Raw genomic sequence first — 25,549 nt, forward strand, 5'->3', positions numbered from 1 at the left:
TAATAAATCCAATAAATTTCTAAATAAATATATTTTTCTGAATACATGACCTCTGAACTACTTGAAAAGAGGTTTGATTTAGAAAAGACTGATGTACCTTGGACTTGGTGACTTCTCCCGAGCTGTATGTGCGATCAGTGACCTCCAGATGGCACTATTTAGTTACCATCTAACCAGCTTGAGCATTGGTTAACACAGGGACACTCCTGTGCGCTGTGCACACACCAACACCTGCCACAGCTGGTGGTGGACTGCCGGAGCACCTCGCTCTCTCTCTGCCTCTACAGGTTGGTGTCTGACTGGCGATGACTCAATGAAATACAGCACTAAGCTGCGACTGCCAGACCCTCCCCTGTAGTCTCCCCCTTTGCTGTTCCCAGCCGCTGCAACTGGAAGCGTATAGAGAGAAGAGAGCAGAAGAGCAGCTGCTGGACCGATGGAGAAGAAGCAGGGATCTTCTCATCAGTACGGTTCACTGGAGCGCACTGAATGGAGCAGAGGCACCAACAAACCAGGTTACCCATTGAGCACACCATGCAATATTATTACAAGCCGATCTATTGACTGTGTAAAGTGACATTACTGTATATATTTTGTCTCTCTACGGTATCACTCTAAATTGTATCACTGTACTTAATGTTCTTACTACCATAACACTGCTACAGGGAGTTACAGTGTCTTTGTGAATAGTGAATTTCTAGTAACCTCAATTTGTTTCTACACTTATTTTATAATATAATCTATGGCATTGTCTCAATATCTATGTATGGCGTCATAGGTTTGTTTTATGTTGTCCAACCAAAGTGTATAACAGGATTTCTATGGTTTGATTTGTTGTCTTCTACTTTTATATCTGAGTTATTTTTACACTTGATGGAACCAATCAATGCAGTTCTCTAGTTGCAGTACAGGAAGCAGCTCTGCAAATGTCAAGAATCCACAGGTGTTTGTTCTTCTGTAGAGTGTATGTGTGTGTGTGCATGTATTAGTCATGCTGTAGGGACATAAATCTGTTTAAACAGTTACATTGTGGGGACTTGCCTTCATTTTGGGACAAAATGCAAGTCCATATAATGTAAACCATTAGATTCTTAGGGTTAATACTTGGGAAGGGTTAGGGTTAGGCAAGCAGTGATTCCAGGAAATGAATGCAAGTTAATGTGATGTCCTCTGAAATACTGGAAACACGACTGTGTCTGTGTGTCCTTATTTGTGTCAGAGAAAAGTAAGGGCCCATTACTCAGGGACCTGCATCCTCAAATTATGAATAATGACCTACATGGGAGGCTTGGCAGGACATTGGCTGCATCTCTTTGTTCGATATTGCGTAGTGCTTCTCACAGTGATAATGTTCCTTAAAAGCCTGCAACTATTATGTGATTTTACTGTTGATGAGGCATAATTTTCTCAATGAATCAACTACACAGTGTCCACTGGAATTTTCTACAGCCCACGATGATATCTTCAGATGTCCTTTGTGTCTGACCAATAGTCCAGAATGATTTAAACCAGAGAAAAGCAGTAAATTCAACACATTGGAGAAGCAGGAACCAGAAAAAGTTTGACATTTATGTTTTAGTTCTATTCCTCTACACTGCTGATGGTTATTTTATTGCATTACTGTTGTGTGAATTAGTTGATCGGGGAGAAAGTGTGTAAAGATGCATCGAATCTCTTTTAAGTCCCCTATCTGTTTTTCCTCGACATGCTTCCTTTTTTCATCCCACTCCTTCCCATCTTCCCCACCTCTTATCTGCTACCTCCTCCTCATCCCTCCACCTCTGCCTCCTGGTCTCTAATCTAAGCTGATATGTCTGTCAGTACGGTGTTCTACCTCATTAGGTGTAAAGCACATTGTGGCAGTGTAAAAGACAGGGGTTGAGTCAGGGTAAAGACTGTAAACTGAGATCATCATTGTGACTCACATCTTCAGGGCTTTGGAAGAGGAGAGGGGCAGGGTTCGGAAGGTAAGGGGGTGAAATGAGGAGAAGCGAAGGGAGATGATAACTGTGGGTGTGAGAGAGAGAAAAAGAGAAAAGGGGAGAAGGTATATGGAGGGAACATTTCAGAGAGGTCTAGTGATGAGTCATAACTGCTCAGTGGCAGAATAACCTGTCCTAGAGAGCCTCTGCAGCAGAACATGTTGTCTCTAACGATGTAAGAATATACTAAACAACGCTAACAACACCATGTTTTACGTTTTTAGCTCATGGTCCAGTGTTTTAGTCGGTTGGAATCATAATCACTCAAGCTTGTCAATTTTCATGGCAAGAAAACGTGGTGAATGAACAATAATCATGCTCGCAGGTAGTGTCTCCGATACGAAGCCGTGTCAGCAGATCCTGTTTGTGTTTTTAAGCACAGTATTTCATCAGTTTTATGAATTAGGTGTTACTGTTGTTAATCATTCAGCATCTATAATGTAATGAGTATGCAGTGTGAAAGCAGCGTGACGAGATTACAAAGAATAAGTGAGAGGCTCTTTCTGTTTTTTTCACACTCACTTTCTTTCTCACTCACAGGTACACACACACACACACACACACACACACACACAATGCTAACTACAAGCAAAGATACCTTCCTGTAGCACATATTTGGTTTTCCACATGAACCAGTATCAGTCTACAAATATCTGGGATTTTTCTTAGAAGAAAATTTGTCTTTTAAACATCACATTGAGTGTCTTACAAAAAAACTCAGGGTTAAGTTGGGTTTCTATTTCAGAAACAAATGTTGTTTCTCCTTTAGTGCGAGAAAAAGACTTATACAAGCAACATTTCTATCAATACTTGACTATGGTGACATTTTATATATGCATGCAAATTTATCTTCTCTGAAAATGCTGGATTCAGTGTATCATGCAGCATTAAGGTTTGTAACTGATTCTGGTTTTCGTACTCATCACTGCAGCTTGTATGAGAGTGTTGGTTGGCCTTCTTTGCACAATCGTAGATTGGAACATTGGTACATTTTTCTTTATAAGGCCATATTGCGTGATTTGCCTTCTTATTTGTGTTCTCTCTTGATTCCTAAAGTTGCCAGGAGCTGTAATCTTCAGTCAGATGGACAAATTATGTATGTCGTTCCTCGAACGCAAACTGTCTTTGGTGAAAGTGCCTTTAAAGTATTCGCACCCTCGTCCTGGTGTGAGTTACAGAGACATTTTAAAATGGATTACCTGCCAAGTATGGAACATTTTAAAAGTAGGATTAAGGACTATTTGAGTACTGAATGCACATGTCCTGTTACTGAGCGCTGCTGGTGATTACTGTCTTGAAGTGAATTGCCAACTGTTTTGTAACTGTTTGTTTCATGTTGTCTGTTTTAACCTATTGTGTTTTTTAGTGCAACTATTATGCTGCTGTCTTGGCCAGGACTCCCTTGCAAAAGAGATTCTGAATCTCAATGGGACTATTTCCTGGTAAAATAAAGGTTAAAATAAAAAAATAAATAAATAAATAAAAAAACCATCACAAGTATGTGTCCCTTTACCATGGCAGTGAAAACCTCTGTAACAATGTCATGGATCAGATGCTCTGTCTTAGTTTTTGTTGTAACCCACAAAAGACCTTTATGTACAGCAGAAAAGCACAGGTGGGACTATTAGCTCCAACAATGGCTCCCCACCAGCAATTATTGCAGCTCAATGTAGCAGTTAACAGTTATTTGTTACACGTGTGCTCCACAAGTAAGAATGAACGCTGTCAACAAAGGTTATTTACATAGCTGTTTGTCAAGTTCTTTCATTTCAGTTAGAAACTCACTGTCTTAAGTTTAAGCATCAAGTAAGGACTAGGTAGTAAGGTAAGGATTAAGTTAACGCAGACATTCCTAAAAGGTAAAACAAAAATAAAATTGCTCTATGACTGCCATGTCATGAACAAAAAGGTGTCATCTGCATATTGTTGTTGGCGCTGCTGTTGCAAATACAAGTGGATTGCCTTCTGTTTTCCTCAGAGCCCAAAAAACTACCACATTTTTACCAGTTACTTCAATTGTTCCAGTGTCTGCCATGTCCACTATGGGGAATATTATTGCCAAGAGCTTTCACTGACACACTATGGTAACTGGGGATAGCTACTGGGAGCTATTGTCTTCCTGTTTTGTTACACAATGGTTGACACATTTCCTTTATGCTGTAAATGGAGCCTACACTGTCACAGGAGATTGTAATTGGTGGCAGATAGACATTGCAGTTCATTGCATAGTGAATGTAAGGTGTAAAGGGGACCTATATAAACGCAGAGAGCGTCATAAGTCTAATGCCATTATGTCGTGCAATCAACATTTTCTTAATAAGTTAAAGGAAAAAAATTGAGAAACAAAAGATTGGTATTTTATATGGTTGCTTGTTTGAGCTGTGGTTATTTATTTTTCAAGTTGTAGGTGTGAACAGTTTTGCTAGGGGACCTAAAACCAGCAATAACAATGGCGTGTTTGTTAAATGATGGGACAATGATTGGCCTAGTTTAGCATAAAGAAGCATTTTCATCAGCACAAACGTGAACTTTAGAGGTGCTGTCATCATTTATTTGAATCTTGGAAAGAGCCAGGTTTGCTGATTCCCTGTGCCTCTGATCTTCATGCTTTTGATTTTCTCATCTAACCTTGACTCTCTGCAATGACGTGAATCCCTTTAAATCCCTTTAAGCCCAGGCTATTATTTGCTTGAATCACTGGACTCAACTGGCTTGTATTTGGGACGGGCGTCGATATGAGACAGGCTTTTAATTCCTTTTTCACAGAATTATTGCTCAGCAAAGATGGGAATTACAATCAATTGTTTATTTATACCAGTATGAATATTGCTTGTATAGAAATTAGGCTTCGAATAACATATCAATTATGTGTTATCTTCTGACACTTGTTTCACTACACCTGAGGATAACAACACCCGGCATACTGACACAACACAACTTTATCCTGTTAAAGCATGTTCATAACTTTGATTAATTTTCATGAAAAACCCTTTTGATTCTTTTGATTGGTGGACGCTTATGGACGAAAGGAATATAACTAACTAACTGGGTAACTGAGGAATGGACACATACTCTGACTTTATGATAGCTTCAGAGGAAGGGAGTCACCACTTGTTTTTCTTCATGCCAGTAAATCTGAATTAATTACGGTCTTCTCTGGTGCTCATGGTTTCAGTAAAATAAAATGAACTGAGCTAATGGTATGTAGCATCTCCATATTGACAAAAGTCAATAGTATTTATATTTATAAGTCTGATCTAAACAGCTAACTAATGTTAGCCCAAGTGGGTAGTCAACAACCCAGTTTATACATCCAAAGAACCGCTTGGCAACCAGACCGGGAATCTAATTGAGACAGGCCTTTATTTGTCAAAATCTGTAGCTACACCGTGCTAGTAAAAGAGGCCAGGCGTTTAATTGGCACTAGGCTTTTAAATAAATTTCTACATTATCCCTTTAAAATGTAAAAGATGACACAAAATGCTCATTTAACCTTTTACAACCGTATACATACATAGACATAGACTACCACAACTGTGTACACAGACTGTAAAAATAATGGATTTAGCCACAGTGATGTCACCTATTGGTTTGTGGACTCCTGTTTTTATTCTTGAGTTTGACATTTTGGACGTGACTATCTTGGATTTTGGAGCCAGAAGTGACAGTGATATTTGGAAGAGAGGGTGGAGCTGTGGAGGAGTGAGGGGTGGATCTGACTCAGAGACTGTGGTGATGCCTCACAGACAGCCTGTCACCCAGAGCAGACACATCCTTAAATATGCATAACTTTAAGCATTAACAAAATGCAAAGAGGTGAGTTATATAAAAATTCACCCCCTGTACAGTTGTCATTAAGGTAGAAATTCGCTACAGAGATCAAAACCATTTATTGTACCAGGCTATAAACATGTTTATTTCTGCTGTAAAGTTGGACATTTTAACATGAGTGTCTGTGAGGACTGAGCCTGGTCTCACCCAAGTCATCAAAATCCAGCACTTGGGCAGTGACTTTTGGTGTCAAAAACCAATGAAAAAAAGGCGTCTTTAAATGTCGGCATGATACGTGGCCAGTTGCCTTTATAGTTTAACGGCACCTGGTGGCATCAGGGGGAAATGCAGTGGGACAAGGACGAAAGTTAAGGCGGCAAAAGTGCGAGTGGAGCAGGTGGTAGGGGTGGTGAATGAGTCCAACAAACCACGACTTTCACCCAAGAGGGTGGTGTTTGTGTCCCGTTAGATTCTAAAGCCAATACCCTGTTCTTTTTTCCTAAACCTAACCACTTGCTTTTGTTGCCTAAACCCAACCATGTGTATTTGCTGTTGAAGGTAAAAAAAAAAGTTAATTTGGGGGGTTGTACCGACGTAGAAAGAGACTGTATGTAAACGTTAAATTTCCTGTGAAAACAGGTGTATCTTGAAAGAAGACAATGCATGTAACAGGCAGAACTTGACAGTGTCCCAGAATGTCAACAAGCAATGCACCCAGGGTACCTTGCACTTCGTATGTGGACGTGGAAACCAAACATCAATATGTGAGGAGGTCGGAGTGAGAATGTGTTGGAGAATTGACTCGCTTCCAGAGCTAGCCTCAAGTGGCCATTTGAGAAGCTGCTTTGAAAAATTATGAATATTTTGGTTTTCTTGTACAAAATGAATAAAATTTCAGTTGTCTTGTGTTTCAGCAAGAAATAATATTTTAACGTAGTACCCTTAGAAATCAGTCGGATTTGCTACTTTATAGTGCAGTGAATTTAACTGGACTTCAGTTTACACTTCTGAAACGTATGGGAAGGTGTATAGTTCAATGTATGTCTTTTTATAGTTTTCATCCCATCAACAGTTGAATAGACCTGCTGCAACACCTCGCTCAGTGCTTTCTCCTCTGAGATGTCAAGGTTGTGTTGACGCTACATTGACGTCAGCAAGATTTGTCATAGTAACAGAGCGTCTGTGTAAAGATGTGTGTCTGTACATCAGGAACCGTTTTTGTCTGTCACACAATGCAGACTGCAGTTGCAAACCCCCAAACAAAGCTGTAACGCCAGCAGGGATACGTATGAGTCCATGTAAACTGGCAATTATCAGCGAGCATGCTTAATGCTTCCCACGGTGCTTTTGCTACTACCCCGAAGTCACACAATCTCAGCTTGAATTGTTATGATCCACTTCTATTCTGCCTGATTTCATGCCAGTGCAGAGGACGTGTCTTCACAGCACTTTGAACCCAGTCAGCCCTACCTTGCCCAAGGCTAAATGTGACTAGAATAGAGATATTACATAGAGCTCTTCTAAGTAATGGTCTGTGTGTAAAAAGAGGATTTAAGGGCCCCAGGAAGAGTCAGGGACTGTAAGTTGGTGGTTGTATTGGTATCTCCCTTGTTATGTTTGTTTCAGCCCCCATGTTGTGCAGCTCTCTGCAGGGAGGCGACAGTTATCCAGGACCGCTACAGTGCTAAATAGAACAATTTGAAAGCAAGCAGGGGTGATTTTCTTCCATTGTAAAGTCCCGACTGTCATAACACCTACCAGAGGAAGGTCAACCATACTTGATCTCAGGGTAAATTAAATCTAATGTCATGTATATTGATTTGCATGGCTAAAACTAATGCTTTTTTGGAGGTGGTTGCAGTTAAATGTTTGATACACTGGTGGCTATGATTCTATTGCAGCTGCTGCTGCTGCTCACAGTGTATAGTTGCCACTGTGTGAAATGCTTTGATGTCCTTTCATACCAACATTTCCAGGGGCCTTGGGTCGGATTCATTAAAAAATATTACAGAGCAGCTTGGAGCAAGCCCACACAGTGCTGTACATTGTGGCTTAGATGTGTTTGGCAAACACTGTATAGTTTTATATTTGTTGTATTTTAGATTGAGGATTGGCTTTTCACTATGAAATGTCTGTTTAATTTGAAAGGATAAAAGGAGAAATGCAGGTAGAGTGACATGCATAATGAGACAGATTTACACTCTGCATTATGTGTGATATTACTTTTCACTGAGCCATCAAGGCATCCTCTGCGCAGTATATGATTATTTAATTGTTTGAAAGCAGAGCTGCTGTGTTTGCGTGAGAGAATATTACAGAGGTTATTCACTACAGTCTCATTGTTCTGTGGAAATAATTATGAGCCATTCTGTTTTTTCTATGTACACGCTGAAATGGAGGGTACTTTAAATTGTTGAATGACTTCTGATTACACTTGAGACAACTATATAACTATTACCTGCAGTATATTTATTCTAATTATGTCTAATGCACTAGCCAAGCACATGCTGTGTGTATTATAAAGATGCCCAGCCAGAAAGGTAATCATTATAACAAGTGACAAAGGTCTTTAACTCGGTTGGATACAAAATACTTTTTTTTTTCTACCTTAATTTCACTCTGGTGGTTCAGATTCACACATGGCTCTTTTCCTTAGCAAGAATAATGCACTCTTAAGTTTTCCTAAATGTTAACTTAAAGGGGACCTATTATGTTTTTTCTTATTTTCTGTCAAATGTATAATGTTACAATGTCGGATGTTTATATTAAACATGGCCAAAGGTTCAAATAAAGAGTTTAACATATGTAAAGTAGTCCATGTGAGCAAAAACCCCAGGCTTCAGACAATTCTGAATACTCTGTTTCCAACTTTTTTTCTATTTCTGAGACAAGCTGACATGAGCTTGTGACAGATTTCCTTATATGGTCATATGCTCCAGACACAATACTGCAAGTAGCCTACACTGCTACATGTAGCTACATGTTATGTCAGGGAAACCTGTAATTATTGGTTGCCAATGTTGTTAATTTCTCCCCAGTCTTGGACCATATTCCTGTTGGAACGTTTGGTTGTAAAGATTTTGGTTTAGAAGATTTTACTGATGATTAAACAGAGATTAAAGAGACAGGTGCTAAAACAGCATTTCAGAGGGTGAACACGAGTGTTCCAGCATAGAGAGTATTAAGAAAATAAAGTGTTTCTTCAACATTAAAACATGTAAACATGTTCTTGTACAAACCCAAAATACGTAGTATGAACCTGAAAGTGAGCATATTGTGTCCTCTTTAATGTTGTTCCACAGTCAGATTTCGAACTACAATGTTGAAATTATAATAAAAGTAATTAGAGACTTCTTTATTATCCAAGTGAGGTGGTGTGTCACATTTAACTGCCTCTGTGTTTACGTTTGCCACTGATTACATTGTTTACTTGCACCTATTAAAAATGTGTTTTAGAAGTAGGGCTGCAACTAAGTTACTTTATTGATTTTTTTTTTTTTTTCAGTTAATCAATGAGCTGTTTAGTCTGTAAATAGTGAAAAATGTCCAACAAGGGGAAAATCCTCACACTGGGAAAGCTGGAAACAGAAACGTTTGGAGTTTTTGCTTGATAAATGACCAAAACAATGATATAATTTTTAAAAATTGTGGCCAATTAATTTTCTGTCAGTTGACTAATTGATTATATGGCCAATCATCTCCTAAGATTCTGTGCATGCTGTGTGTGGCTGATTACATCTGTGGCTGATTAGGTTTTGCTGAAATATTGACACTGAATGACTGAACAGTGAAGTATCTGTCTACAGTATACAGAGACAGGGTAGACAGGACTGCAGTGTGTGTCTGACAGCCATGCTGGGGGGAAGCTTATTTCCTGGGCTGACCCATCCTGGGTCTATGCGATTAATCACTGTGTGTGTGCGTGTGTGTGTGTGTGTGCGTGTGTGTGTGTGTGTGTGTGTGAGCTAGAGGGAGAGGGAGGGAGGGAGAGGCATGTGAGTCGTGCCAACCACTGACACATGGTAATTTGGCTGTGATGCTCTGCTCCTCATCAAGCAGCTATTTCAAAGTACATCTGCTGCAGCTCTTTATACAGTTTAAAATGCATATTCATACGCAGTTATTGTTCTGTGGTGCCAAAGTGGATACTGGAAATTGGATTTCAAAAAAAAAAAAAAAAGAAAAAAGAAAAAAGAAAAAAAAATGCTCCTCAGTGTTATGTCAGTTGAGGAAGTGCGCCGCAAACTGCGAATAATCTCAATGCACTTTAATATTTTTGTGTCAGACATGTTACATTTTGTTCAGTACAGAGGCTAATGCAACAATTCAGCAAGACTAAAAAGCTCTCTCTCTCTCTCTCTCTCTCTCTCCCTCTCTCTCTCTCTCTCTCTCTCTCTCTCTCTCTCTCTCTCCCTCTCTTCCCCTCAGAGGACGATGTGGTGTCCATGGCAGACTCCACCATCACCGTGGACGACATTGAGGGGGAGCTTTTCAAGATTGAGAGGATCAGGGACGTCCTGGTCAGGAGGGAGTCAGAGCTCAGATACATGTGAGTGGCTTGACAACACCAACACCTTACTTTTATCTGATGTCATGCCATCCTCAGCCAGTGTGCATACTGGAGACATAACAGGACCAGCAAACCAGATTCCAGATTTAAAGTAAAATGGTAAAGCATAATTATGTTTAATGCTGGTCTGAGTTCAGTGCCAGAGCAGAAAGCAGTGGGCCCTGAGTGTGTACATGTCTGTCATATCGGACACTGCTGTTTGCACCCCTTCACAGACCTGGATTATTTCTATGGTCTTTCCCCAACCTTAACCAATGACCTGGACGTATTTGAACCATAACATAATCCTTCCTTAGCCTTAGTTACCATGCACAGAAAGAAAGAATTTTAAATTATGTTGGCGCTGGACGTTACAAATCATTATCACTGAATATAATCTGTGACTTTGCAGAATTGTTTAATATCAGTGTTCTGACCTTGCGCTGTGGTCGATTAGGACACCTCAGGCTCAGCTCAACAATATCAGAACTGACTCAGCTTTCCATCTGTTTAAGCCGTATTAAAACTCAGCTGTGCTTTCAGCTTACATTTTGGCAAATTCACCTATTGCCGTAATCCCTATAGTCATATGAGTTGGTACATTACCTTTAATTGGCTTGCACATTCCCCACTATGAAATAATAATGTATAATTAAGTAACATTACGACACATGAAGCAAATATTCTGCACTACTAACTGCACTAAACATGCGCTGCAACTACTGTATGTCTGGAATGTAGTTCCGGCTGTGCATTTGGCTTCAAAACAACTCTGTCTCGTAATATTACATTATTGTTTCATAGCGTGGGGAATGCGCAAGCCATGTGTTGTCCACTAGAGCGTTTTGGAGTCATTTGATGGTGTATTTGATTAGTTTTAAGGGAGAGAGGGGGCCGTACCACTCACCTCCATTTTGTGCGCTGAGCAGTAGGCAGCTCTGCCTCACTGAGCTCAGAACAACAGGCACTGATAATTAAAGGTAATGTACCTACTCATATGACTATAGGGATTACGGCAATAGGCGAATTTGCCAAAATGTCGAACTATCCCTTTAATGTTAACATTAGCACATTAACAGGCAGATGTTATTTTGGACAAGTGGGTATTTTGATGTATTGGTGTTGTTGGATTAAAGGCAATTGGACCATCAAAGTCATTAAGATTAACCAAGGATCTCTGCAAAACTTCCATGAAAAATTGAGTAAACATTTCACTCTGAACCAAAGTGTTGGACCAATATGCAGCCCTGAAATATAATATGCTGACTGACTGAGTGATGTCACTATACAGCCGGTCAAAGGTTAAAGGTTACATTTTTAACATTTTAAGATGCCGTAAATGCAACTGCATCTTGGTCATGTTTGGTCCAAGGTAGTCTCGCCACCAGACAATCGGAGATCTCTGCCTTCTGATAGTCTGGGGACACGGCCGGCAACAAAGCAACGCTTCTTGCATTTTTTAAAAGGACACACCCTCCCGGAAATGTGCGCTCCCCCTTTTCTCGTCCGCAAGGAAACAAACACACAGAGAGCTTGAAAATGGATGCCGAGAGATTAAACTCTGTTTTATCAAACGTGTGCTCAGTCCACAAGATTGTGGAAATGAAGGACTTACAGCAACTTTGTTTAAAACTTTTAACGCAGTCGGACTATGTTTACGAGCACAAGAGCTCAGCGAGCCACCAAAGGATTGCCCTGCGGATTTACTATTGGTTCTGCAACGTAGGGAGTTTTTTTAAACCGCCCATCTAAACACAAAATCAGGGAGAAAGACATCAGTCTTTAGTTAAGCAAAGCGTCTAAAGACTGACTTGTGAGTCTAGGTCCAAGGTAGGGATGGACAATTCATCAAATTTTATCTTTAATTATGATTTTGGCTATTATGAAAACAACATAATTGAGATTAAATGATTATTGTGCAGCATTCTGTTTCACTATTGTGCTCTTGTTTTATTTTCTGTTCACTCCAGCACACCGCTTTCCTTCACAAGTTCAATTAATGTATGTTTCTAAAGTCACTCTGTAATCATTGTAATATTTGTGATCTCAATTTTTTGTATTTCAGATTATTTTTGTGGGCTTTTTGCCTTTAATTGACAGGCCCGTAAGTGAAATGGGGAGACAGAGAGAGAGTGGGGACTGACACGCAGCAAAGGGCCACAAACAGGAACCGAACCCGCAGCCACCGCAGCGAAGCAATGCCTCTGTACATGGGGTGCTAGCACTATCCACCTTGCCACGACCAAAATAACTGTATCAAGTTTTTTGCCATAACCTAGCAGCCACGACTGTCTGCACCAGACATGTGGGATGGCTGTGAGAAACCTGAAAAAAGTAAAGATTAAGTTTATTAATCAGTCCAAAAAAATTGACACTTTGATACTTTAGTTGACACCTAGTCAAGCCAGAACAAAGCAGAGCACACAAACTGTCACCTCACTGGTGAACTGCATCCATCTTCAGACTTTTCCCACCAAATGTAGTTGGAATCATTTAAACTATTCTAGAGTGCACCTCTATATCAGAAACACATCTCCCAGCAGCATTGCCCTCTATTCCCTCTCCTCATTTCCCTCTCCTTCTTTCCATCACACCCCGAGCTGGCCTCCATTATAATTTCAATGGCTTTACCTTGCTTCCGCGAAGCAGGCTAATGCATGGATATTTATTCATCTACTCCTTTGAAAGATAGGCAGTCCGCTGCTCAGACAGCGGGGGGATGTGAGGAGTGGCTTGTGTGGGCCAGTAAGCAAGAGTCAAGCAGATAAAATGGGAGAATAAGAGACTGAAGGAAGAGGAGGAGGTGGAGGGGAAGAGGATGGAGATGGACAGTCACGATCTGAAGCACCTTGTTTTTTTTCTCCCCCTGCACTCCACAGACAAACAAACTACAAGGTGTGTTCTCTTCTGAAGCGTTAAGTAAAGCGCATCATTTGTATTCCAGACCTCATGGCCATTCCTCCACCTACACGTCTGTGGAGAGCATCTTACATGACAGGTAGATGAGGCATGGTGGCGAGGCTCTCTCACTCTGCTGACGTTGATGAATGTGTGTAACGCGTGTGAGTGCGTGTGCGACCCTGTGAATGCCTGTTTGCGTGTGTGTTTCTAAATAAAGACTCGGTTGCTGTGATGCCGGGTCACGTGAGGGCCTCTGACTCCCGTCAGACGAGGAGGGTACAGAGGGTCTTCCACCCCACCTCAGTGTCAGTAATGATCCTCTGAGTTGGAGGGCCATTGAAAGAGACAGAGCGTGATACAGACTAAGAGTGAAAGCTATCTGGCTCAGAGTCGCCACAGGGTTGTCTCCTCAATGAAGATTGTGTCATCTCCTGTGTGAAATATGAGATCGATAAGAAGCTTTCTCTGTTTGAATTTCATTTTCCCGTGCAGCAGAGTCAAGGTTCCACTCTTTTCTCCCCCTTCAAGGTAGAAAGTGAACTGATAAGCAGCATGTGGAGCACTTACATAAGTCTTTATGTGTTTCTTTTGTTCCGTCATGCCTGTGAAGGATGGATGACATTCAGCTGTGCAAGGAGATCACGCGTCTGAAGAAGGAGCTGCAGAAATTAGTGTCCATACCAGGTAGAAGGCCTCCATACTGATGGTTACTGGTAGGAGATCAAAAGAAAAGGGACAAAATTAGTTGAGAAGATTGATGCCACTCTCATGATGTGTAAAACTATGTATCAGGTGCAACAGTTTATCTGTCCACTAAGCAGTTTTGTGCAGTGATTTGCTTTTACAATTCTGTTAATGAACAGATTAAACAAACAAGATATAGCAGGTTAATTTATCAGCTTTAGAGGTGATGGTATGCATTTTTTTTTTCTTTGGAGAGAGCTAGGTTAGCTGTTTTATACGGAGCCTGGGAGGTGATAGAGGAATTTCTTTTATAAAACACATACATGTGCTATGAATCACACATGCACATTATTGCACACGCACATTAGTAAGTTGCATCCATGCTTTAAAGTTGCACATGCACTGTTTAAAAGGCCCCATGTTATAAAAAGTCATATTTCCATTTCTATCTAAAGCAGGTATAGGTGCTATATAAATACTGTGAAAGTATCAAAACACAGAAATTCACAGTCTCTATATAGAAACTGTGACTTTTGACTTTAAGTAGGTACTACAGCTGTCCTTAAAAAGTACGTGCTGTTGCATGCAGTATGAACAAAATCGGGACATACTACTCTCTCGTAACATTATATCCTGAACTTTGACCTTCTTGCTTTTATATCCGTTACCATGGAGATAAAACAAAACGGCATGAGTCCACCAGAGAGCTCTGCTGTTGTTACTTTGTAATGTATGTAATTCAACTAGTTATAACGGCACAGATTGTAGATTCCAACATGTTGTATTTGCAGCAGTGAAGTTACATCTGCAGTTCTCTGTAGTATTGTTATTTTTATAGTTATAGGTCCTTTTGTTGTTTGTAATATTTATGATTATTTTGTTCACTGAAACAATCAATATTCCTATTATGACTACTCGACTGGTCATCAGTTACTTGATTGCGCTGTCATCCGTCATTGCAACTTCTGACAGCTGTCAGCTGTCACCTGTTTGCGGCTTAGTCGATGTGACACATCGTCCCCTCTGCAGAGGATTGTGGCTCGGGGTAGCCCGAAAAGCATGCTGGCTTTCATACCTCAAAATCAGACCATACTATGTATTTGGATATACTAAATCTTTTTCTAGCATATTATAGAGTATGGTAGTATGGGGATTGGTACATACAGAGAGAAACTGTCTTTAAAATTAGAGAGTGCCACTACAGTTTGGTTCAGGTGCCTCTGTACATGGGGCGCCGGCACTATCCACTACGCTACTGATGCCCCAACCAGGAACATTTTGAGCTAAAATTCATTGCGCTACTAACCTATAAGGAAACGTTTTGCCAAATTTGGACTTCTTTGGTGATGTAACATATTAAACAGGACTTGTATGATTTATGATGTAGAATATGTAATATGTGGGAAAGGACTGCTTTAATCCAAATTTTTCCAACTGTCCAACACTGGTACTGTAACAGCACAAAGAGACGTGCATTAAAATCCACTGAAATTCCATAGGGCAGGGGGACAGTGACTCCAGCACTAAAGCATGTGTGTGCTTTACTAAAGTGTACATGCTTTATTAAAAAAAAAAAAGAAAAAGAAAAAATAGAAAGTCCATGTCACCTGTCGGGCTCTCAAGTTTTCCACTACTTCCATTCTTTGTGCTAAGGTAAGCTAAGCTAATCACCTCCTGGCTCCAGCTTCAGTTTTTAATGCACAAGAGCACAAGAGTGATATCAATATTCTCATCTAACCTGAACATAATAATCACATTTCCCAGAATGTTATTAACTGATTATTTGTTTGTTTGTTTAATTCTCCATTATATTTGTTGTCAAGTTGGTAATCTGGGATAAACTCTAGATACTTAGATGTCTTGTGTTGTAGATAATGACAAGTCCAACGAGGACCGGCAGAAGGAGGAAGAACTACTGCAGCAGATCCACAAGCTGGTCGAGACCAGAGATTTCCTGGTGGACGATGTGGAGTTTGAACGACTCAGGTGTGCTTCTAGCTCAACGGTTTCATTACAGCTCTGGAGGGGTCCTTTGGTCGTCTCTCACCATAGGCTGTGAATGAATAATTAAAAAGAAAAAAAAAATCTCACTGCACATACAAAGTCACCAGGTACAGTGCACATGCAGTCTTTCAGAAAAAAGCTGTAGGGAATCCTTTGCCCTCGCATGTATTTTTCATGCACAGGAGCACAGGTTCCTGAGTTCACTAATATTCTGATAATGACTTTTAAGGTTCAGATTGGCACGTCTGTTGTAGTCACTAATGCTGGTGAAGCTGTTTCTCAGTTCAGTGTCATTTGTGTGCATGTTTCTTCCACAAAACTGTCCCATTGCGCTCCATTAAAACACTGATGCATTTCCTAAAACATAGTGCTGTGTACCGCAGAGCTCACAGCAGAGAGCCATTTCATTTAAAGATGTGTCAGCGTGTGTCACGGTGTACCGCAAGAGGAGCTGCCACTGGTTAAAAAAACAAAACACTTTGCATCTATTTCATCAGTTTTCAGGTGCACCAAGCCTCCTAAGTAAATCTGCTGCTGTCTGTCGATGCTTTGTTCATGCAGGAGATGAAGAGAAGATGTCTAAATCCCGTTGAAACCATCCAGATACATACTGACACTCGTTCACTACACATATGATACAAAGCGCACTTTACAAAACATTAGAGGAAACTATTAAAGGGAGGCGAGTTGTCTTGAACATTATATTTTCTTAATGTGAAGTTGTCGAACAAATGTAAAAAATGTAAAGTAAAATGTATGTTAATGTGGGCTCATACATGGCTAGGTAATCTCTACAGGAAATCAACAGATCCCTGCTTACTTGTTGATCCTGATGCAGCACGTACAACCTTGCAGGCTGACACTCAACTTGTGACTCACTATTGGACAACCAGTTTGTTTTTAGGTTTAATCTTCTCTCTAATACTCAGACAGTATCAAGCGTTGTTAGTTTGTGTGAGCAACACTTGACAGTTGACAGTATGCTGTGAAAATGCTGAGAGGCTGCTGGGAAGGTGAGAGGCAGGAAGCAGGAGAACAACAGTGGGGTAATGGATCGCAAAGAGGAGAGGATGTGACGACGCTCAAGGCCATGTTGTCCATGCTGATAAATATAGAGTTCTTTCTATTGTTGGTGCTCTCTTCTTTTCGCCTGACTGCCCTTCACAAGAAAAATTCTGTCTGCAGTTTTTATGTTCTGGTTTTTATTTTTAAAGATGGACAGAAATGGTGCAGCTAGCATACTCAGGGTAAATTAAATAAACAGATCTGAGTATATATCCGCGACGTAATCACAGCACACTTTGATATACATGTACTATTCTCACTCCAGCCTCGTCATATATTGACATTTGGTCATGGTCTTTGGTCCAGATATGACTTGCAATGTCATATGTCGGTACAAAACCACATAGTGACAATTTTTCCCCCTCAACAACAAGCACACGTGGTTGGGTTAAGGCAACAAAAGCACATGGACAGGTTAAGGAAAAAAGAACAGGGTTTGTCTTTACAATCTTATGGGACGCAAACACCGCTTTCCCAGGACTTTTGCCACTTTAACCTTTGTTCTTGTCACACCGCGTTTCCTCCTGACGCCACCAGGCGCTGGTAAACTATAACAGAAACTGGTGGCATATCATGCCCATGTTAGAGGACTGCTTTTTTCGTTGGTGTCTGACACTGCAAGTCACTGCCCAAGCGCCAGATTTCAACGACTTAGAAGAGACCGGGTTGCCTAACACCACACCCCCAATCAACAACATGGAGAACAGACAAGACCTTCAAAATCTGGATTCAAAGGACCGAGACTCGCTGCTTGTTTGTGTCATGGCCAGACAGGTTACCACTTCTGTTGGGACTGCTGAGCATAATCCATGACCTTATTTTTGTAAAATTTAAAAACTAAACAGTGAGGTGACACTGGGGTCGATCTAAAGTGAACAGCTGAGACAAACTTCCATCTGTCTCTCAAACTCTCAACAAACTTTCGCCTAGAGTCATTTTTTACGGCATTACATAAATAAATGGCAGAATGTTACAGTATCTCATAAAGTGTTTTAAAAATACTCAATTTAGATGTTAAGTTTCTAAAAAATTTCTCCTGGGGAGATTCCCTATACCCCTCTGGAGGCTTTGGTGTAGAAGGCATACATTGAAAATGGTCCACCCCCTCCAAAGTTAAATTACGGCCCTGGTATTTGCTACATACATTTAGTAGTACAGAACTTGACTAGACCCTACAAACAACCAAATACTCAAATATGCAGAATATGTTTATCCAATCCCAGAATCTCCAAACAGACAAAAAGCGTCTGCCAGATTTATTGAATTTATCAGGACCTCTCAGAGTAAATCTAATCTTTTCTAACAGCCAGAACTGCATTAGGTCTCTTATCCGGCGCAAAGTGTTTCATCTCTCCACTTAACTAAAATCAACCTTCTCTAAAACGTTCATTCAGTACTTGTGGAGTAGATGGCCAGTAAGTGTAAAGTACGATCTGTACAGCATAACAAGGGATTCCTAACAGAATATATTTTGAGCCAGCTTCTCTTTGTCATCAGAAGGTAATGGAAGACTTAATATTACAGTCCAAGTGCTTTATGTAAACACACATTTTAATGTATTCTGTATCAATCTTTCTCAATTTTTACAGGGAGAAAGAGGAAGATAAAGAAATGGCAGAGTTTCTGAAGTCCAAATTCCCAAGAAATATGAAGAAGAAAGGTATTTAAGCATAAAGACAGCTGCAACATTGCGCTCCATCAAAATATCAGCCAGTAGTGGCAAAGTTTTAAGAGCTTAGGAGGAAATGAGCCGAGGCAAATATTTTTACTTGTATCAGTTGTGTTGCTTGTTCAAGGTGTTTTCCTCCTGAGGGCTTTAAAGGATGAAGCTTCACATATTCATGTACAGTATATATTCGAATTACTGTAATATAGAAATGGGCAGCCCAATCGCCAGAAAAAAAATGTCGGCATTATATGTTTCTGCAAACCATATGTGTTACATTTGTATGTTATTTTGTAGCAGCTTTCTTAAAGCTTTACATTTCTTTACATTTCAACAGCATTGTGATTAACATGTGGTTAGGTTTAGGCACAAAAACCCCTTGGTTATTGTTCAGAAAAGATAATATTTGGGCTTAAAAAAACATTTTTGGTGCATGGTACTAGTTGGAGAAGCTGCCAATGTCTTGCTAAAAAACAATTGCCTTTTCAGGGACCATCCCAACTGGAAATGCAGGGAAGTCTCGCTAAAGTTCAACCGCTTTCCATGGCACTATCCCTGGTTGAAAAACAGCTATAGGTCACTAAAAAACATTCACATTCAATGGTTAAAAGTCACTATGAACAGCCATGAATTGCTAAAGAACAACTAGTTTTGTAATATGTTGGTCTCAACCAGTGGACTGCAGCTTGGCAGATGTTTCGCCTAGGTGACACGTATCCACAGTACCCTCCAACAAGTCAGCTCATATACTACATCACCTTAGCAATCTGGATATGTTACGTTTAAAACATATTCTTGGTTTGCAGAAATGTACAATGTTAACATTTTTTCTAGTGACTTGACTGAAATGGGATAACTGAGAATTGAACTATGCTTTACGCCTGGGCCACACTGCCTGCGTGAACAGTGCTCGTGCATCACAGAACCTCCTTCCCCCCCCCCGCAGCCGTTTTAATAGGTCAGAGCAGCCACACTGCTGCTCTGACCTATGCATGAGCAGTGTTGTTCAGGCGTGGCTTATTGGCTGCTAAGCTGCTGAACATCTAGAGAATAGGAGTCTCGCCTATTTCTTCCCTATTTTTCCCCGTGACACGCACGGTTTCAGCAAAAATAGACAGGTTGATGTCCAGTAGGGTCTTTTAAAAAACATACTGATGTCGCCTTTCAGTAGATTTTAATATCTTTATCTGTCACAGACATTAACAAATATAAATATTTCTTTTTAACTCAACCTTTGTTTCAATTTAAAATAAAAGCCCTCTGACAACATATCTATCGGCAAAATCCCTTCATTTGTAAACACAAGGCTTTTAATTATGAAATATTGTCTTGACCGTGTTGTTGACAATGCAGTGGCTTACATGGCTCTGAAAATGAATGTAGTACTGGATTTTAATTGTGGAAATACAGTAGCTACAGCAGCAGGCAGCTCTGCTGCAGTGCCCCAGCAGCAACGCTGTCTGTGTGAGCACCACATATGTGCGAGCCGCAGCAGTTCAGTGAGGTAGCTGTCATGCACTGCTCACACAGGCAGTGTGGCCCAGGTGTTGACCCATCTGAAAATAAGGATATCTGTTTGTGCTTCTCTTAGTCAAGTCATTATTTGGCTGAACTTTTTTGTCCATTTGCAATTAGTAGTAAGTTATACACATAATACAATACACCACAACATTTTTTGGAGAGTATGTCATCTTTTCCTCACAGTATGATTTCTCTGGGCTTCAGGTGTACCAAGCAGACGGGTGCCACCCAGGGCTCAGCAGACCTCTTCTCCCTTCGCCAAGACAGGCCTCACCCTGCTGAGGGAGTGCTGTGGCTTCACATGCTCCATCATGTAGACTGCAATCAAAATGGATGGGCCCCACTGCAGGGCTGACACAGAGGACCACAAACCAAAATTGGCCTCTCCGCAAGAGTCAGTATTTCCAGTTTCAGCTTTTAAGTTCAAGACAGACTTTGAAGCATGGATAGAGCAGTACCGATGCAAGTTAAGAATTTCTAAGCCGAAGAGCAAAAGGATGTCACAAAGATCATGTGGTGTGTTTTCCATGCCAATATTCGAGTTTGTCTCATGTTGGATCATATTTGTCTCTTTCGTTGGATTTAGTGTCTAGTTTTGTTTCTGTCTCTGCTCTATGTGTCTCTCATCCCACTCCTGTTTTTTTATTTTTACTCTCGTTAATCACTGCTCAGCCATCTTCTTCTTCTTATTAACAGCTTCTAGAAGGAACAACCCAACATATGGTATTTATTTCTCTTTTTCAGGCTGAGAGGATAGGGTTTTAAGGACAGAAACAGCATAGCACAAGTCAGGCATGTATTGTGTACACACTAATTGGACTCAACTACCATGACACGCCTACAAGTTTTATATTTAAAGACTTCTCTGAGCTATGAAAACTGTCATCCCCTCATTAAAAAAGTAGCTGTTTTGTTGGAGTCAGCAGGGCAGTCTAGACACACTGCTGGTACTTCATAATCGGCATTAAGGAGATAACACTAATGAAACTGACATTAATCAGGAGCTGTTAGGATAAAGTTGCCTGTGATTTGACACCTGATCTAAATGGACACAACCTTTGAAAAAGTGGATGTTTGAAAAGAAACAACGGATGTCTCATTGTGCTCTGTTTTTCTTTAAAGGAGCTCTATATAATATTCAGAGCATTAGAGCAGCAAACCACTGTTCACAAAGTAAAGATAGAGTGGAATATCGGCGTCCTGAGCACAGAATGAAGTCACGGTCCCTTTGTATTTGTTGTATCCACGCTTTTCTGTTCTTTGTTGTGGTGGCCGGTCTGGCTGCGTGTGCATGTTAGTGCATGTCTGTTCTTGTTTATTTCACTGGCAAACTCTTTGCCACCATTCTGCACTGCACTCATATGGTGGTTACAGCTGATATCGGGACGGTATCATAGTGGAAGTGTAGCACCCACCCTCTGGATCCCTAGTAAAGACTGTTTGCTCAATCAACACTGTTGCTGTTGTTAGCGCTGTTTGTTGTGTTAGCACCGTTAGCTGGTCGCTGCCAGCTCAGCCACTGCCATGTTGAGAGCCATGTGCAGACAACCTCTGAATCATAGATATGCTCTGAATATCATATAGAATCATTCTTAGTCCATTTTGATTATTTTCTATCATTCATATACATGTTTTGACAAATGAAATGGATCGTCATGCAGCTGACACTGCAGACCACTAGACCTAACACACTCTAGTGGAAGACAGCCACTAAGCCTCACTTGACAGTGTTTTGAGTAGGTACTTTATGTCTCATATTAATATACTGGCCAGGGGCAAAACTCTTCAGTCCATTTCCACTATAGATAAGCATTATTGGTTACCACCCTCTAATTTATCAGTTTAAATGGCCTGAGTATTTACCTATAGAATGTGTAAGGCTCTTGAATAGCCAATGGCCCAGGCATCCATTACACTGGGCACGGGGATGTGGTGGCCAATCAAACTACAGAGTACATCTGTGTTGCCAAGAGGAATAGTCGCCATAGCAACCTTGTATACCCCATATCTTTACAATGAGACAGTGAGGAAGGTTGGATGGATTGGAGAGATGAGACCTCACAGATGTGACAAAAACAAATGCTCGAGCGCTATCAAGGCTACCTAATGAAAGGTAACCAGGAGACAGAATAATGTTACTGTTGTGATTTTGGTGATTTTCATGTTTTGGATTCACTCTGGGGATAACACAGCCTACTTAGCATTCCAAAAAATGGATCATAATTGAACCTCTCTCTAGAAGAAACAAGATTGGAGATGAACACACAGCTGCTTTGCTTGACTGGAAAGTAGACAAACACAGTTTTTACAGCAGATGAAATTGAGCGTGAATCATTATGGATTATATATTTCTCAGTTTTTCCAGTTTGTATCTTTTCACTGTTTGACAGAGCATTCTCTTGTATGTTTATTCCCATCCAGTCCTTGGGATTGATACAGCTGTCTCTTTTGTTCAATCACTGGATCTCTTGATATTCAGTCTCTCAACACTGTCATAGAAGCTTTGGGTCACATATCACCCAGCAACCATGTGTGGTGCTGTCATGGAGGTCCACAGGGGAATGAGATGTGTGCCAGTACTGTTGAAATAGCAGCCATGGTAGGAAAAGTAGCAGGAAAGGATTTCATCCTCTTATATATGTGAGTTCAAATAAACACAAGAAATTTCTGCTCTAGTGTTTATTTGAACTCACGTAAGAGGATGAAATCCTTTCCTGCTACTTTTAAACCATTTTGCCAAAAACAGAACTACTATATTTGTAACATAAGGGTGTTTTTTCTCTTTCTAAAGACAGTGATTGTGCTAACTTACAGTACGAATGTCTGGGAAATACAATAGCTATCACCTGAAGCAAAGTAATCAGTATACAGAAATTAACTACACTATGGGTATGTTCCCAAGGTTGAGCAGCATAGTGAATAAATATAGCTCTTTGCCTTGACAAGGACATTAATCCAATCAGTAATTATTATTTGGTGTGGGGACTTTAAGTGTTTGATATGTTTCTGTTCTTCAGTGTTCACATTTAGACATGAAACCAGCTGCTCACACTGGCTGGAGGGTGTGTTACATCCCCTGACTGTGCTCTGCACAAGTCAACCGAGGATTTAAGAATTTTTTTGAGGAAAATTCTTAGAGACATGAAACAGACACATGGTCTCTTAGGAGAGATGCAGTGTCGCAGGAGAGGCAGTTAGAGAGAGAAAATGATATAAGGAGAGAAGCTGAAGCTGAAAGCAGGGGAGTTAAAGAAAAAGAGAAAGAAAGAGAGAGAGTGGGAGGGCACAAAGTTAGGGGGGGTCTAATCTTCAGTGTGAGTCATCCTTTGCGAAAACACTGCGAGTTCCCACAAGGGCAGCTCTCGGTGAACGCTACATGAAAAGGGCACAGCTGTCATTCAAACACCATAATCCTGTACGCCGTCTGCACAACTCAGTGTGCGTAAGAGGACACAGTACAATGTGTTTGTATACATGAGTGTGATGAGTAAATAAATGAGAAAGAAAATATGTGTACCTGTGCTCGTTAGTGTGCCAAGGAACAGGAGGATGATAACGAGAGGTACAATAGCTGTCACTGCTTTGTTACTATGGTTACTGTGACTTGATGGCATACTCTCACTTCTTGTATCATTTCGTCATGTCATGTAATAAACTCTGTTGAATTGTGATGCAAGGCTGCATGTGTTGAAATTGCCAGAAGACTATAAGGACCTGTTTTTATAATGTTCGGGGTACAGGGTTCTTAAATGTTCCAGTTAAAGCTGCAAATGAAATAAATGACACATTATCTCAATATTCAGTTTCATTATTACAAACTTTAAGGGAAATATCTCAACAACTGTTGGACAGATTGCTCTGACATTTATGGTGCCCAGAAGATCAGTCCTAATGACTTTGGTTCCCTGACTTTCCATCTAATGCCACCAGCAGGTCGACATTTGAGATTTTGAGTTAAATGACTTAACAGCTACATTAAAATGACATTTGCTTAAGACATTCATGTTCCCCTCAGGATGATAACTTTTATGACGTCTTAACTTTTGATTTAGCAACATCATTGTGTCAGTTTCTAATACTGTGGTTTACAACTAGAAAGCTGCAAATCTAATGACATTCTCATCAGTCTCAGCCAGAGATGGTGTAAAAACAAGACAGTGCACTTAAGGGTCATTTCCTGTATCTGTGTCACGGTTAAATTACTGCCCTGCCCCTTTAAAAGGCCAGTGGCGGTCCTGCGTCTATTCACTCCAATGGGAGAAGTGAGCGTGAACACAAAGTCTGACTGATTCTTTTGTCCATAGTCACTGATGTGAATGCTGGACCCATTTTTTACAAGCCATATCTCCTTTGAACATTCTGACACTAAAATGGCATTTTTCAGACAGACAAATCAATAGAAAATGAACTTTGTTTGAGAACTCTGTGTGCGCTCTGGCATCAACTGATATAATCTTGTACTTGGTTGATATCACATATTCAGCTAGCAGATAAAAACAGGTGCAAACATTAAATGTATACTGTGTATAGTGTCATATTGTTTTGAATTTGCTTTCATCCATCCACACATTGTTTATGGGACAGACAACCACACCCACTTGGAACTGGTGGTGTGAGCATCGTTTACTCATCTGTGATTTGTGTTTGGTGCTGATTAGTAAATTTTGGCATGCTACCATTTTTAAATAAGATAGTTAACATGGGAAACATCATACCACATTTGCATGTTAGCACTGCCATTGTTAGCCTGCTAGCATGCTGATATTAGCAATCAACTTAAAGCACTGTTGAGGCTAACTACAGCCTTAAGACCCTGACACACCAAGCAGACAGTCGGCCTTCGGTCAATGTTAGGCTGTTGGTGACCGTCTACACCTCTAAAGCTTACTAATCAACACGTCAACTTGCAACTGGTTGCCTGGTAACCTCATGGTGATCATAAGACTGTGGGAGGTCGACATACTCTGCTCATGGATGTATTAAGAGGTTGTGGCTTAATGGTAGCCCTAGATTTGAGAAACTCTTGCAAGCCAATTCCAGATATTTTTATGGTGTTACAATGCTGTAGTTAAGGTCTGGTTGGGTTTAGGCACAAAAGGGTCAAGGTTAGGGGCATGGTTTAGTTAAAGTGATCACTTGAAACATGTAAATATAAATACATGCAAATCTGGTTTTACCATCTAGACACAACCATGATAAGGCAGCTGGATATGGTGGCACCGATCAGTCTTGCTGCTAAGCATAGACTGTGTAAAATAATGGACATAGCTAGTGGGATATTACCCATTGGTTTGTGGACTCCTGTTTTGAAGCCTCAGTTTCAGAATTTCAGCCATGGCCTTCTTGGAGTTTTGGAGCCGAAGTGATCATATTTGGAGGAGAGGGTGGAGCTGTGGAGGAGTGAGG

General features: G+C 40.5%; 1 protein-coding gene across 2 annotated transcripts; it reads left to right on the forward strand.

The window, feature by feature from the left end:
- Positions 1-158: 158 nt before the first annotated feature.
- On the forward strand, positions 159-23,939 carry pik3r6a (phosphoinositide-3-kinase, regulatory subunit 6a). 2 transcript variants are annotated; one of them, XM_078165293.1, is made up of 7 exons: positions 159-287; positions 381-515; positions 10,182-10,302; positions 13,814-13,887; positions 15,759-15,873; positions 18,546-18,616; positions 20,348-23,939. In XM_078165293.1, exons 2-7 carry the CDS (start codon positions 437-439, stop codon positions 20,458-20,460), a joined length of 573 nt encoding a protein of 190 aa, XP_078021419.1. In that variant the 5' UTR covers positions 159-287; positions 381-436; the 3' UTR covers positions 20,461-23,939. The 2 variants fall into 2 exon arrangements, with proteins under 2 accessions (XP_078021419.1, XP_033479071.1); XM_033623180.2 differs by having other exon boundaries at positions 159-515.
- Positions 23,940-25,549: the final 1,610 nt, after the last annotated feature.

This window comes from Epinephelus lanceolatus, chromosome 3 (genome assembly GCF_041903045.1).
Source record: "Epinephelus lanceolatus isolate andai-2023 chromosome 3, ASM4190304v1, whole genome shotgun sequence".
Taxonomy (NCBI): domain Eukaryota; kingdom Metazoa; phylum Chordata; class Actinopteri; order Perciformes; family Serranidae; genus Epinephelus; species Epinephelus lanceolatus.

Coding starts and splice junctions, on each gene's coding strand:
- pik3r6a (XM_033623180.2), top strand. CDS start 437: ATGGAGAAGAAGCAGGGATCTTCTCATCAGTACGGTTCACTGGAGCGC. Junction 10,303..13,813: donor GAGTCAGAGCTCAGATACAT/GTGAGTGGCTTG, acceptor ATGCCTGTGAAG/GATGGATGACATTCAGCTGT. Junction 15,874..18,545: donor GTGGAGTTTGAACGACTCAG/GTGTGCTTCTAG, acceptor CAATTTTTACAG/GGAGAAAGAGGAAGATAAAG.